This window comes from Peromyscus californicus, unplaced genomic scaffold (assembly GCF_007827085.1).
Source record: "Peromyscus californicus insignis strain IS unplaced genomic scaffold, ASM782708v3 Scaffold_10__1_contigs__length_136768540, whole genome shotgun sequence".
Lineage (NCBI taxonomy): Eukaryota > Metazoa > Chordata > Mammalia > Rodentia > Cricetidae > Peromyscus > Peromyscus californicus.
In genome coordinates, this window is record NW_026294391.1 from 13,986,988 (window position 1) to 14,000,965 (window position 13,978).

General features: G+C 41.5%; 1 protein-coding gene and 1 long non-coding RNA gene across 3 annotated transcripts in view; one reads left to right on the plus strand and one right to left on the minus strand.

Moving 5' to 3' along the window:
- The window catches only part of LOC128119081 (uncharacterized), a 48,020-nt gene extending 42,265 nt beyond the window's left edge, over positions 1-5,755 (minus strand). For both annotated transcript variants that reach the window (XR_008221451.1, XR_008221445.1), the window contains exon 1: positions 5,166-5,755. This is a non-coding gene — a long non-coding RNA (uncharacterized LOC128119081). The remainder of the gene's footprint in view (positions 1-5,165) is intronic.
- A 6-nt stretch (positions 5,756-5,761) lies between these two features.
- On the plus strand, positions 5,762-13,406 carry Ezhip (EZH inhibitory protein). The gene has a single exon (XM_052751599.1). The coding sequence runs from the start codon at positions 12,113-12,115 to the stop codon at positions 13,223-13,225; it is 1,113 nt and encodes a 370-aa protein (XP_052607559.1). The 5' UTR covers positions 5,762-12,112; the 3' UTR covers positions 13,226-13,406.
- The last annotated feature ends 572 nt before the right edge of the window (positions 13,407-13,978 follow it).

Below are 13,978 nucleotides of genomic sequence, written 5' to 3' on the forward strand. Positions count from 1 at the left end.
GAATAATTGAAAACACTATGAAGGAGTTTATGTTCACAGGTTTGAGAACTTAGATGAACAGACCAGTCACTTTCTTAAGAGACACAGTCTAGCAAAACTCATGCAAGAAAAAGCATATAATCTGAGCAGGCCTCTGCCATTAAACTGAACAAACAACTGAACCATTAAAAACAGGAAACACCAGGCTATGAGAGTTTCACTAGGAATCTTACAAAGAAAGATAAAATATCTGCTTTATACAAATCCTCCTCACATGACCTCAAGAGTCAGTCATTGTATACTGTGTGACTCACTGCATCACACTACAGCTTCCATATGAGATTTTCTTCTAAATTTTCTGTTTTATCTTGGGTGGGGTGTTGCAAGGGCAGAAGGTGGAAGCAAAGGGATGGGGATATGAGTGGGCTTGAGATGCCTGATGTCAAGGCCACAAAGAATAAATAACGAGTTAAAAATGCCAGCAAGTTATTTTGTGCATAGCAAATACCAGTTGTTTCTAAAGCATACATAGAAAGACAAAGACCTGAAATAAGAAAACACAAAAACAAAGAACAACAAACTTAAACACTTGTTATAAAGCTACACAAATCAAGAGAGTATGGCATTGTTAAAATGCATAACATCAGATAAGAATGGACTTGAACAAATATAGTTAGTGATCTTTCACACACAAAAACCAAGGTATTTAAAGAAAGCAAGCACAGGACTTTTCAAAAACATTGTGTTGGACCAATTTGACATTTACATTTTAAAAGAATCTATACACATAGCTTAAAAACTTCACAAAAATAACTGAAAATTTATCATAGACGTAAATATATAATGTAGAAATATGAAACTTCCAGGAGGTGTCATTATCATATTTCATTAGTAATGGGAAGCAATGCCATGATTTCTCTGTTAGTACCTTTAGCGCAGCTAGGATACACTGTGTGTCACTAATTACTCTAGCAGTATTTTAGAGATCTGCTCTAAAATGTTTTTGCTTTGTTTTGTTTTTTTAAGGTGGAATGACCAGACACCAATCAGAACCAGAAGTAGAGTTTAGCAGAGTCATCCACACAGGGCTGGTTTTGAGGTACCGAAGATACATATTGAAAGGCTCATGGTTGGAGACTTACACCAGCTGAAGCCAGGCAATATGTGATAGCTTTAGAGTTCCTGCTACCCAAACCTTCTGGAACACAGACGATTCTATGATGAGCCTGAGTCACCAGACATGGAACTAAAAAATCTGGTGTTTGCTCTATTCCTTGCTATGCTCAATTCTTTCCTTTTAGGATGGGAATGTTCATTCTGCGCTATCATATGTTGGGAGCATGTTTTTTGGTTTTTTTATTTTTATTTTGTAAGAGTTAAGAGTTTGTCTTGAGCCGGGCGGTGGTAGCGCACGCCTTTAATCCCAGCACTCGGGAGGCAGAGCCAGGCGGATCTCTGTGAGTTAGAGGCCAGCCTGGGCTACCAAGTGAGTTCCAGGAGAGGCGCAAAGCTACACAGAGAAACCCTGTCTCGAAAAACCAAAAAAAAAAAAAGAGTTTGTCTTGAATCTCAGGTGAGACTTGGGCTTTTTATTAATTTTTATGACTTTTTTTGTGTGCATGTGTGCATGTCCACATACATAAGGCATGTGGGTGAAGGCCAGAGAATAAATTGTGGGAGTGGGTTCTCTCCCTCCACTATGTGGGTCCTGGGGTTCAAATTCAGCTTGTCAGGCTTGGAAAAAGGTGTCTTTAAACAGGTGTCCACCAAACCATCTTATCAGCACCAGGCCTTAGACTTTTAACAAGTGTTAGAAGTATTAAAGACTATGGAGACTTTTGAAGTTCAACTGAATGCATTTTGTATCACATTATGGCCATGAGATTATAGGCACAAGGGGTGGAAGGTTATAGCTTAAAGTGTGTGTGTGTGTGTGTGTGTGTGTGTGTGTGTGTGTGTGTGTGTGTGTGTGAAGTTGACAAGGAGTTCAGTGTAATTGTTAATAATACTCATCAACTTGGAAGAACCTACAATCACAAGTCTCTAGGCATGCTTGTGACATCTTATCTAAATAAATTAGGATTGCCTCTGGCCATGCCTAAGAGGGATTATCTTGGTTAACTGAGGTAGAAAGACCTGCCTACTATGGGGACACCATTCCATGGGCTGGGGTCCTAGACTGTGTAACAAAAAGAAAGTGAGCTGATGCCAAGAATTCATCTGGCTATGTTTCCTGACTGCTGATACAATGAAATCAGCTGCCTGAAACTCCTGCTGCCATTATGCCCCAGTCATGAAGGAAAGTATCCCGGAACTACGATCCCAAATAAACTTTTCCTTAACTTGCTTTTGTCAGGGTAGTTTCCAAAAGCAATGAGATCAGTAACAAATGCAAGGTTTGAAAGGAAGGGTCAAGGCCAAGTGGCCCAATACCTGCCTTTGTATACTCCCCACAGCACTCAAGGCCACTCACAGTAACCTCTCTTAAATCATTTCTCCCATTCATTTTTCAATTTGAAACATTGTATGTTGGCATTTCCTTTTCTACCCTCTTATTGAACCACTGCTCAAAAACTCTTTTTAGTCTGGACTACCTCCACAATCCATTCCTACACATACCTTCTACTTACCCATTAACAGACAGCTGAGGAAGTAACTTAGAAAGCCTGCCTTTCTGATAACATTCACCACACTATAATGGATTTTTTTCTTAATGTGTTTATCTGTCTCTCCCACTATACTGTATGTGCTTAGAGGACAAGAGCATTATTTCTGATTTTTTTCCTCTAATTCATTGTGCAATAGGTTTTTAATAATATCTGCTCAATGTACAGTGTCAGTAAGGTATGCTTGAAGAGTAAGCGAGTGAAAGTGGGGAAATTCTCTTTTTTATTATAAAATATACCAAAGTAAAATATAGTAAGATAAAACAAAAACTATCATATTGAAGTTGTGTAGCTGGAATGTTTCCCTCCGGGTCCCACAGCCCACTTATAAAATAATCACTCAGATGCTTATATTAATTAAACCATTCAGCCATTAGCTCAGGCCTACCACTGTCTAGCTCTTACACTTAAACTCAGCCCATTTCTATTAATCTATAAGTTGCCATGTGGCTTGTGGTAGATCTATTAATCTGTAAGTTGCCATGTGGCTTGTGGCTTACAAGTATCTTAACATCTGCTTCTTCTTTTTTTTTTGGTTTTTCGAGACAGGGTTTCTCTGTGCAGCTTTGCACCTTTCCTGGAACTCGCTCTGTAGCCCAGGCTGGCCTCGAACTCACAGAGATCCGCCTGGCTCTGCCTCCCGAGTGCTGGGATTAAAGGCGTGTGCCACCACCACCCGGCAACATCTGCTTCTTATCGTGGTGGCTGGCAGTGTCTCTCTGCCTCAGCCTTCCACCTCCCAGAATTCTCCTCCTCCTTGTCCCACCTATACTATCCTTCTTGCCTGGTTACTGGCCAATTAGCATTTTATTTATCAATCAATCAGAGCAACATATATTTACAGCATACAGGACATTCCACAGCAAAGTTGAATAGGACAAACAAATAGAATGAAAAGAGCCCAGGAGAAGGTACAAGAATCAGAGCTACTCATTCACACACTCAGGAGTCCCATAAAACACTAAACTGGAAGCCATGATATATGCAGAGGACCTGGTGCAGACCCGTGCAGGCCCTGTGCATGCTGCCTCAGTCTCTGTGAGCTCATATGAGCTTTGCTCATGTTGACTCAAAGGGTCTTGTTCTCCTGGTGTCCTCCGTCCCCTCTTGCTCTTACACTCTTGAATTAAGGTGATTTTCAATCTACATATTCTTTGATTTGAGTCTGTACTACCATCTTCATAGCTTTGGGGCCATGCCTTTAATCCTAGCACTCGAGAGGCAGAGCCAGGCAGATCTCTGTGAGTTCGAGGCTAGCCTGGTCTACAGAGCAAGATCCAGGACAGGCACCAAAACTACACAGAGAAACCCTGTCTCAAAAAAACCAAAAAAAAAAAAAAAAAAAAAAGACAAGACATGACAGTAGAATGGGGGTTATTGGGAAAGAAGGCAGCAACCAATGTGAGAGGGAATGAATATGATTAAAATCTATTATATGCACATATGTCACAATAAAAGCCATATTTTGTATAATTAATACCTTCTAATAAAAATCTGGAAGAAAAAAAAACCAATACAGATGTCATTAAATGTTGAAATGACAGAATTAAGAATGTAAACCCCCAAATCAGAATTCTTGGCTACAATGAGCCTCCACACTAACAATGGATTGGTTCTCTCAGATTTTCTGTTTTTGCTGTTTTGAGGGTTTTTCTTTTTTCGTTTGTTTTTTGTTTTGCCATTCATACATACTGTGTCCCAGCCTGCAGCTTTCTTTTGGGGGGGGGGGGTGTATCTACATTTGCACTAGACTAATTAGATTCAAATTGTTCACCTTAACTGTGAGGAAACACTTGAGGAAAAGCCTCTAATTATATCAGCTTTTCTCCATTTGGCATGGAGAACATTTCCTAAATTTTAGCATATAAGAAACGTAAAAATAAGTCCAATAAAAACTTTTAAGATCATCAAACCTTCGTGAAATTAGTACAGAAATAACACATGAAATAACTCCAGTTCCTTTTGTATTAAATATTTCAAATATGTTCTTGTATTTCTTCCCTGCTATACTGAGATATAATGTATTTTTCCTTTTTCCATATACAATTATATACGTATGCAATTACTGAGAACTACAAGAGCTTGTACACCATTTCCATGGGCACTGGGAAGGATTTACATGAATGAGAATGGAAAATCTAGGTATTTGATGCCAACACAAAAGCTTGTCAGGTCTATGAAAATTTAGAAAAGTGGGGCTGGCTGCAGATACACTGCACCAACACGTTGCACCAGACAGTGTAATTTTAACAGCAAGGAAAGCACCTTGGCCTCCTTTTCAACAAGTGACTAATCTTTGCAGTTCAAAGAAGCAAAGTGCTCAAGTAAGTTTTTAGGACTTGAGCTTCCCCTCCCCTCTCCCCTCAAATCCCTTCAGGGTCAAGACTGTAAGTTTTGCTTTTATGACTAAGGAAGCCAGGAGTGGGGGGTAGGGTGGGACAGAATAAGGAAGACAACCACTGCCAAATCGCACAGTTAAGGGAGAATCTCTGCTTTCTCCCCGCCCCCACCCCCAGCTACCTGGTCTTTGGCCCCAAGAGAACACAGCCGCCTGGGTTCCATGCTGAGGTCTGGAGCCTTTCAGAAGCTGTGGAGCCTTTTGCAAAGCGCTGCCCCCCGCGCTCCCCCTCCCCCCCGGGAAGGGATGCTGCACTAAAGAGGCCAGGCGCGCGGATGAATGCGCGCGGATGAACAGCTACTTGCGCCTCCGGCAGCCGGCCTTTGCACGAGGTGTTCTTGCCAATGAGCTAGCCCCGGGCACGCAGCGCAAGCTCTGGGAGGCGCTCAGGCAGCGCCAGGCCTCATCCCCTAGGGCTCTTCCGCCAAGTTCCTGCGGAATGGCTCGCGTAGGGGGCCATAGTGCAGCGCTGCGACCAAGGCGCGGTTCAAGGTGGAGGGGCTGTGCCCCTGCAGGCTTGCCAGTGTAGGATTACAGCTGAGGATCCTGCAGAAAGAGGCAGCGCCTGCACCCGCACTTCGCAACCTCCGCCCTCCTGCTCTGCACGGCATGGAGAGCATCACCGCACACAACTGGCTTAGGCAGCAGGTGTGATGGCTCTGATTCTCTTTACTGCTCCGCGCTGCCTGGACCACAGGACATTTTCCTGAAGGTAAAGTCCACGGACAAGTGGACTCACTCTCTTGCTTATCCACTTTTAGCCTCCAGTGATTTTGCACATTTAGCATTTAAATGTTCAGTGTTATGTCTTTTGAAGTGGTTTAACCTGCAATCTCAGTTCTTTGATGCGTTTTTTTAAAAAACCATTTGTCACGTTTGCCCAGAGTTGCCTTCTAGGAAGGCAGCGTTTGCTTGTGTGCTTGCGCGCGCGTGCGTGGATTTTCAACTTCTTTACTTGAGGGAGCTGAAACCAGAAGTGGCCATTTTTACAGTATGATACAGTCAGTCTAAGTCTGTGGTTTGGAAATGCATGATAAACAAACAGCTGAGAAAACTGGGAGGGGAGAGTTTAAAGGAGTTGCAGAGATTGTGGGAAGGCTATGGATTTAGAATCAAATGATTTTGTTTATTTAAAGGTTTTATTACTGTTTAGTTTTTAAAATCATGTAAGCAATTTTGAGAAAATAAAGGATAAGTGTTTCAATTTCTGTAGAAATAATCTGTAAAAGTTTTACATAGAAAATATGTACAAATTCTAACATCATGGTCATGCTAGGTTAGAAACAGGGAAGTTGGCCTTTCAACAATGTCAAAATTCGATGGATAACAAAATTTAAAAAATATGTCAAGTTAATTGGCTTTAGTTACTAAGGACTAGTGATTTCAATCTATAGTTGTAGGCATATTTTCAGATCACACATTGTAATTCACACAATGAAATTGTGCATGTATATGTATATATATACATGGATGTGTATATGTGCTACAGAATGGCTAAGAAAAGGCTAAAGAGCAGTATTGAAGACAGGCAGAGAGCTTTATTAATAAAGGGTAAGGAAAAATGTCTTTAGGTGCCAGGTAAGAAGTTTTAGGAACAAATTGCATGATAGTGTGTTCTGGGCGCAGAATTGTCCGATTCCAGTGGCAGGCCAGTTTGAATGTCAATTAGAAATGGGCTGTATGTCAATGGCAGGAGAAACTGCACTTGATCTGGAGACTTGGATGGAGGTCCTTTGCTGTGGCAGTTTTTCTGGCTGGGGCCCATGGCTAGTGACCAGTTGATAGGTCTGTGTAAGTGCCATGGCCTTGCACGGGCGTGCTCCTTCTTAGGCAATGCAAATGGACTATATTATTTGTTGGTCTTGTGTGTTTGATAGGCTCTGGAGGCTGATGTTGCTGATATGGTTTTGCTATGTCTGTCTGTCCATGTGTTCCTGACTTGACTTGATGGGTTCACAGGTAGTTATAACTTACTTATACAAATAAGTTAATTATCAGACTGTACCTTATGATTTGTGCTGGGCAGATGAATATCATTTAATTGCATAAAGGAGATGAAGAGTCATTCTACTTTGACATTTGACCTCACAGTTGAGCAAACTATTGTTTTATAAAATAAAATTCCCCAGGGCAAGGCACGGCCTGAAAGTTAGCTTAAAATATAATGTGGAATAACTTAGCTCAGGGCACCACCTGATCTCCAACAAGTAAGGGCATTTTTAATAGATTTAAATAAATGTTCCAACATATATACAGTTAATACCTCTCATTTGTGGATTTTAACCAATATTTATAAAACAGAATCTGTTTTACTCTAATCCCATTATATTTGCACATTAATTGACTTAATGTATAGGATTACTGGGTTATAGAAAATGCATAAGTTCTGCTTAAATACATATGGCCAAATAGTTTTTGAAAGTAGAGGTACCAGCATACATTGTCAAAGTTTTAGTTCCTCTAATACCCTCTTTCATGCTCGAGGATGGTAGTCACTTTGGGTTTTCCTTATAGATGCTTACTGCTACCTCACTATGATTTTAATTTGTAGCAGAAGTTTTGAGCCAAATTTTATTTACAAGTCCATTGAATATCATATTTTGTGAAGTATCTGTTGGAATTATTGTGCTAATGTTTAACTCCATTCTTCTCGTGTTCTTTGTTTATTGTGTGTGCTTGGTCAATGCTTTTCTTAATCATTAATGATATTGTGTCCTATCTAATGTTTCAGATATTTTATTTTGTGGAATTTATTTTTGTGTATGGCTTGGGTTAGAGGCCACATTTATGCTTTCTCTATGGCTTGCTGACCAATCGGTCCCGCTCTGCTGACTTATGGTCTCCTCCCTCCCAGGCGTGGTACTGCTGGTTTTGCGGTGGGCTGATGCCCTAGATGTGTCTTGTTTGTGAATTCTGTTTTTTCCCTGTGTTCTTTGGTTTGTCTATTTCTATGGTTTTATCTGAATAAAAAAATACCTGTCTTTATTCCTGTAAAAAAAAAAACCTATTTGTATACACAAATTACAGTAAAAGTCCTTCAGATTTCTTATTCTGGGATGACTTTAGCTGATCTTGAGTTTTTGATAGACATGTATATTTTAGAATAAGTTTCCCAATTTCTGCTGACAAACAGTCTCTTGAGGTTTTTATTGTGTGTGAGTCCATTGAGCTGTATATAATTCTGGTGAGAATTTTTCTTTAAATTTTGTGATATCATTCTTCTCATCAGCAGTCATCAGGTAATGAAAGTGTGAGTGACAGACAGCCCTATATTGTTGATACACTGAATTGTGGGGGTTGGGAAAAATTTAATGGCATAGAGTACTACATAATAAAGAAAAGTTAATTCAATATCAAACACATAATGAGTTTGAGGTATTTTTGGCAGAGTTCACCTGTGTAGCATCACACAACTTCCTTTTAGCCTTGGTTCCAAACATAGCAGGCATATACTTTGCATCACATAGTGGGATCATTGGTACCTGGAAGACCTCAACTCAGACTGTTGTTTGTTATGGATTGTAGTGCTTTCACAATACACACAAAGATTTCTACTCTCACAGAAACATTACTGTTTAATTATTTTAAAAGTTAAACATTTAATATTTTTATAGTTATTTTTCAGAGTATCTCGTGTTAGCCTATCTTTGGATTTTATAAATTTGATTTTATAAATTACCTTTTGAGTTGCTGTCCTGAGTTTCATAAAAGGTACAATGAATATTTGCTTGGAATCGTGACAGAATTTCTAATGACTTTTGAAATGGCTCTAGACATACTCCTAATATTTTCTATTATTGCATATTTGTGCTACATTTTATATAAAGCAACATTCTAGGCATTGACAATCATAAAATATTGATAAACTCTGGAAACCTTTGAAGATGCTCTATATCTTGAAATATCGACTATTCAGTGAAGAATTAATTCTTTGTGCAGAAATGAATAGTGCCACCCATCCCATTAGTTTAAAGGTTTACAATCATCTTTAGTAAATGACAAAATTATATGTATACTATAGAACTATTTAAAATAGATTTCTTTATGGTTTATTATATTAGCAATTGTTTTATTTGTGTGCCTATTTCATATACCTTCATACCCAGGACTCCATAAAATTTTTGGGGGGCTGAGCAGGGGCCATAAACAGAAAAGGTTTGAAAATACTGTTCCAACCCACAGTTAACCATGCTGTGCCTCAGATTAATGGTGGTTTTCTTTAATTTCTTTTAGAATTGATATAGTAATTTCTGAGCAAGCATCTTGTGAGTTTTTATTGTTTGGTCATAGGTGCTTGATACTTTCTCAAGTTACAAGAAATGGCATTTCAAATTTTCCTTTTCATAATTTCTGATACTAGTATAGAGAAATATAATTTGGTTTTATAATATTGACTTTATAGCTAGTGAGTATGTTAAATTAATTTATTAATTGTAATATTTGATATGGGCATTCTTGACATTTTTTACAAATACTTTATTGCATTTCTTTTTTAAGTTGGGAAATCTTGTTCCAAATACCTGAAAAAATGTATGTCTTAGTCAGTCTTCTATTGCTGTGAAGAGATACCATGACCATGGCAATTCTTTTAAAGGGAAGCATTTAATTAGGGTTTGCTTAAGGTTTTAGAGGTTCATTATCAGAATGGTGGGAAGCATAGCAGCACACAGACAGACATGATGCTGGAGGAGCTGAGAGTTCTATATCCAGATCCCCAGGCAGCAGGAAGAGAGAGCCACTGGACCCAGTTTAGGCTTTTGAAAACCCAAAGCCCACATCCAGAGACACGCTTCCTCCAGCAAGGCCACACCTCCTATTCCCTGTCTAGTAGTGCCACTCCCTAACAACCAAGCACCAAGCAAGCACACACACACACACACACACACACACACACACACACACACACACACACACAAAACCACACACAATTCCACATATATGGAATAGCTTTCTCTGCTATTTTAAAATCTGTACTAAATGATGCCAGGACTTTCCTAATTTGATTTCTCACTATTTTAATATTTTACTTGGCACTGCATTTTTTTCATATGCTATATTTTTCTTTCATGTATTAGGTATTTTCTGTTTCATTCTGTTTTGGATCATTATATTCTATTCAATTTGTGACCTATTCAGTTGTCCGTATCATACTGTTCAAGTATGAGTCTCATTCCCTATTTCATTCTATTTTGCACTTACTCTCCATTTCATTGCATTCTACTTTCTATTTCAGACCCACTTGCCATTCCCCCTTATTTAACACACCAAATACCAGTCTATTTTTATATTCCAGTCCAGTTGCTCATCCATTCTGTTAAGTGTCCCATTTGCTTTTGCTAAAATTATAAATGTGCACAGGCTTATACAAGAATGTCTTCCTCTGAGAAGTAATCCACAATAAAGACACATTTGACTGGGCAATCTTCAATGAGCACACTAATGTGTGTCTCACATTGATGTGAAAAAATAGAAAGAGCATAAATATTGGTCAGTACAAGAATGTTTGAAAACATATGTTTCCTCCCCAAAAGGAGGGTGTGTTAGTTGCAAAACAGTTTTGTGGGTACTTTGTTGTTTTGAGATAGGGTCTCAGCTTGCAGCCCAGGGTGACCTTTGAATTGAAATCCTGCTCTCACCCTTCCCTAGTGATACAATCACAGGTGTGAGATACCACACCTGTCTCCTTGTCAGTATGTATTCATTGACATGAAAAATGTATTTTCTGGACCCCTCCAAACAAGTTACAAAATAGTACTTCTGCTTGAATCATTCTATTTTCCTAAAACTAGGAAATATGGATGGATGGCCATTTTATGAAGATATAATTTAACTTTCCCAGTATTTGACTGTAGGCATGAGAAAATTTAGTTGCAGCTTTTTTTGGGGTTTTTTTTGTTTTATTTTTTTCAAGACAGGGTTTCTTTGTATAACCCTGGCTGCCCTGTAACTAGCTCTGTAGCCCAGGCTGGCCTTGAACTCACAGAGATATGCCTGCCTCTGCCTCCTGAGTGCTAGGATTAAAGGCTTTCACCTGGTTGCTGATTTTGGTAGATTTGCTTTTCTGTTTGAGGATACCCAAAACAACAGCCCTTTTTTTTATAATCAAAAATGTGTGTAAGTATTAAATTTAAAAGGTCTGTGCCGACAGTAAAGTAGAAAAAAAAAAAACCTAGAAGATGAGCCCGAGTCAATTAATTCATCAGCTGAATCTTAAGCAGCCTGGCCTGTGTTTCAGGGCAAGACAGGGGGAAGTGGTGTACTGGAAAATTGTAAAGCCAGTCTGGTGTTTGGGACCTGACATTCCTTGCTGAACATTTCAAACCCAAGATAATGTGGACGTCATCATCCCCCTTGAAATCCTTAGGCCCCTCAGCAAACTTAAAACCCTAGCCAGGTCACCTGGTGGCTTAAAGGAAAGCAGTGAGTCATGCATGGCCTAGGAGATAGAGCTTATTGGTCAGTGTGTAGGAAATTGTTAAAGTGATCCCAAGACCGACTCACTCGTTTGAGGTGTTGCATATAATTCATGTAGATGTTCCCACCCCAAACATTCTCAGGCCGGGGTGGGGACCTTGTGAAATTTAGACTTTTGACTCCTGAAAGCGTGATTGGGGGAGACGGGGGCTAAGAGCACACCAGAAACCACTAGAAGCTACCCTGGCCTCCAGTGTCCTAGTAGGGGACAGGTGAAGGGCGGTTCAACCCAAGTTAAATTTGCATAACGTACAGGTAGCCAATCAGAGGCTAGAATTGAGCTAGCTCCACCCACTGGCCTCCTCTCGCAGCTCTAAGTCTACCTTGCTTCCTAACTAGCTGAGCAGAAGCCTTCTTTCTGATTGAGTGAGGCAGGAGGCAGGAAACCCTTTCTCGTGGTCAAGAAGCTGGTAAGCCCATTGATTTGGCCACCTAGTCACCCTCAGCGAAGGAGAGGCACCACTAGGGCTACGTGTCAGGGTAGCCTAGGCCACCTAGGAACACCTGGGATTCCTGCAGTAAAGAGCCTGTTGCCTCAGGGCTAGAGGTGGTGCCTCTGTGACAGACAGACGACATTCTCAGCCTCGCAGCCAAAATGTCGACTGGTAAGAATCCGGGGACACCTCGTGGACCTCGTGGGCCTGAGCCTGAGAATCGGCGCGGCAACCTCCAGGGTGGCTGTGATCCTGACAGCCCAGGGACAGAACTTCGACCTGTAAGGCCCAGGACAAGGAGCCAGGGAGGGGTGGACCAGTCCTCAGAAGCGGTCACCCCCAGCAGGAACCAGCAGCAAGGTAGTCGGGGTGAGCAGCCCAGCCGAGGAGATCTAGCTACTGGATGTTCAGGTGAGCTTCAGCTTCTGGAAGCTACAGGGTGGCCTTCTACGTCTCAGCCATCCTATTTTCTGAACTTTCACCATTTTGAACTTCCTGTACAGAGCCAGGAATTCCTAGGCCCTGCCCTCAGGAGCACCGCCACCATGTCACATCATGTGGCTACTCCGGCTCCTAGGGCCAGCAGCCAAGCTTTTCTGCCTGTCTTTGGTCGTCAACAGACTGATATAATACAGTTCAGCTTTGATAGCAGCGGCCCCTTCATTCCTGTTGGCCAGGGTTTCCATGAACAGGCCACTGTGCAGGTTCCTGATTTCTGTGCATTTTTCACCCCTAATCCCATAGGCGACATTGGAGGCAGGGTTCTCCGCTCACATGCCGCTGCATCTGGTCATCGCAGCAGTGCCTCGGAGGTTAGCCCTGAAGTTGGCCTCGCTGGCCACAGAGGCCGAAATTTACGCCGTCGAGCCACTTCACCGGACAGCGCTGCTCTGGGGAACGTTCCTGATACTACGAGCACCCCTGCAACACCACGCAGAGGCCGCGGTGCGTCCAGATCCAGCCGCGGTGCGTCCAGATCCAGCCGTGGTGCGTCCAGGTCCAGCCGCAGTGCGTCCAGGTCCAGCCGCAGCCAGCCGCAGCCAGGAGCAAACCCTTCCACCTCTGGGAATGAATTTCTGAAGAGAACCCTACCGGCAACCTCGAGCTCTCCTTCAAGGCGCCCAGTCCGTATGCGGGCCTCTTCCCCTTCCCCTCCTCGTTGGCCATATCCTTACCGTAGTCAGCATGAAAGTTCCGACTCTTCCTCCTCCTCCTCCTCATTATCTCTTGACTCATCCAGTGATTCAAGTGCCCCCTCTTCCCCATGCAAGTAGGTCACTTGACCGAAACTCCTGCTCCTGTCCATTTAGTACCATGAGCTCTATCTACCTCTGTGCCTAGCCGCGGTACTCTTTGGTGTGCCTTGATTCCTGACCTGGATAACCTGGATTCTTCCACTTTTGGAGAGTTACAGGAAAAAGCAAAGAATCCCCTTCACTCTCCATAGGAGGAAGTAGGGTATGCCCCTCACTCCCCTACTCCACCGGTGCTGTGACTGTTGTGAGTGTCCTCCCAGACTCACAAAAGGAATCAGCACCTGTCCACTGTTTCCTGTATGTGAGGTTTCTAGGATTTCTCCCGATTCACCATTATCCGGAGCAGTTTTGAAGCCCCCTGGCCCTAGCTAACCCCCACTTAATAAGACACTTCATTCTATTCCCTGCTTCCTTAGCCTGGTTTTTATTGTTGTTGGGTTTTTTTTTTTTTTTTTTTTTGCTTTTTTTGCTTTCCCCGTTGCTTTATGTAATCAAATATTTTAATAAAAGCATGAAGTTTTATTTTAAAAATTTAGTCTCTTTATTGTGGTGCAATTACTTTTAGGATTTCATACCTGGAGGATTAAGGAGTGTCATTATCATGCTTGCTGACTCTTTGGAAGGAATGAGGGATAAAATACTGACCTAGAACTGTCTGAGATGGAGCTCTGCCCCAAACGTTACTACTTAAGGCCATTTGTATAGCTTCTTAGCATAGGTGATTTGTAACTTGGAAAAGGAAAAAAAAACTATGAAGAGTCAGAAAAAGGC

What these genes read in the sequence shown, in the direction of transcription:
- Ezhip (XM_052751599.1), top strand. Translation starts at nt 12,113, where the DNA reads ATGTCGACTGGTAAGAATCCGGGGACACCTCGTGGACCTCGTGGGCCT.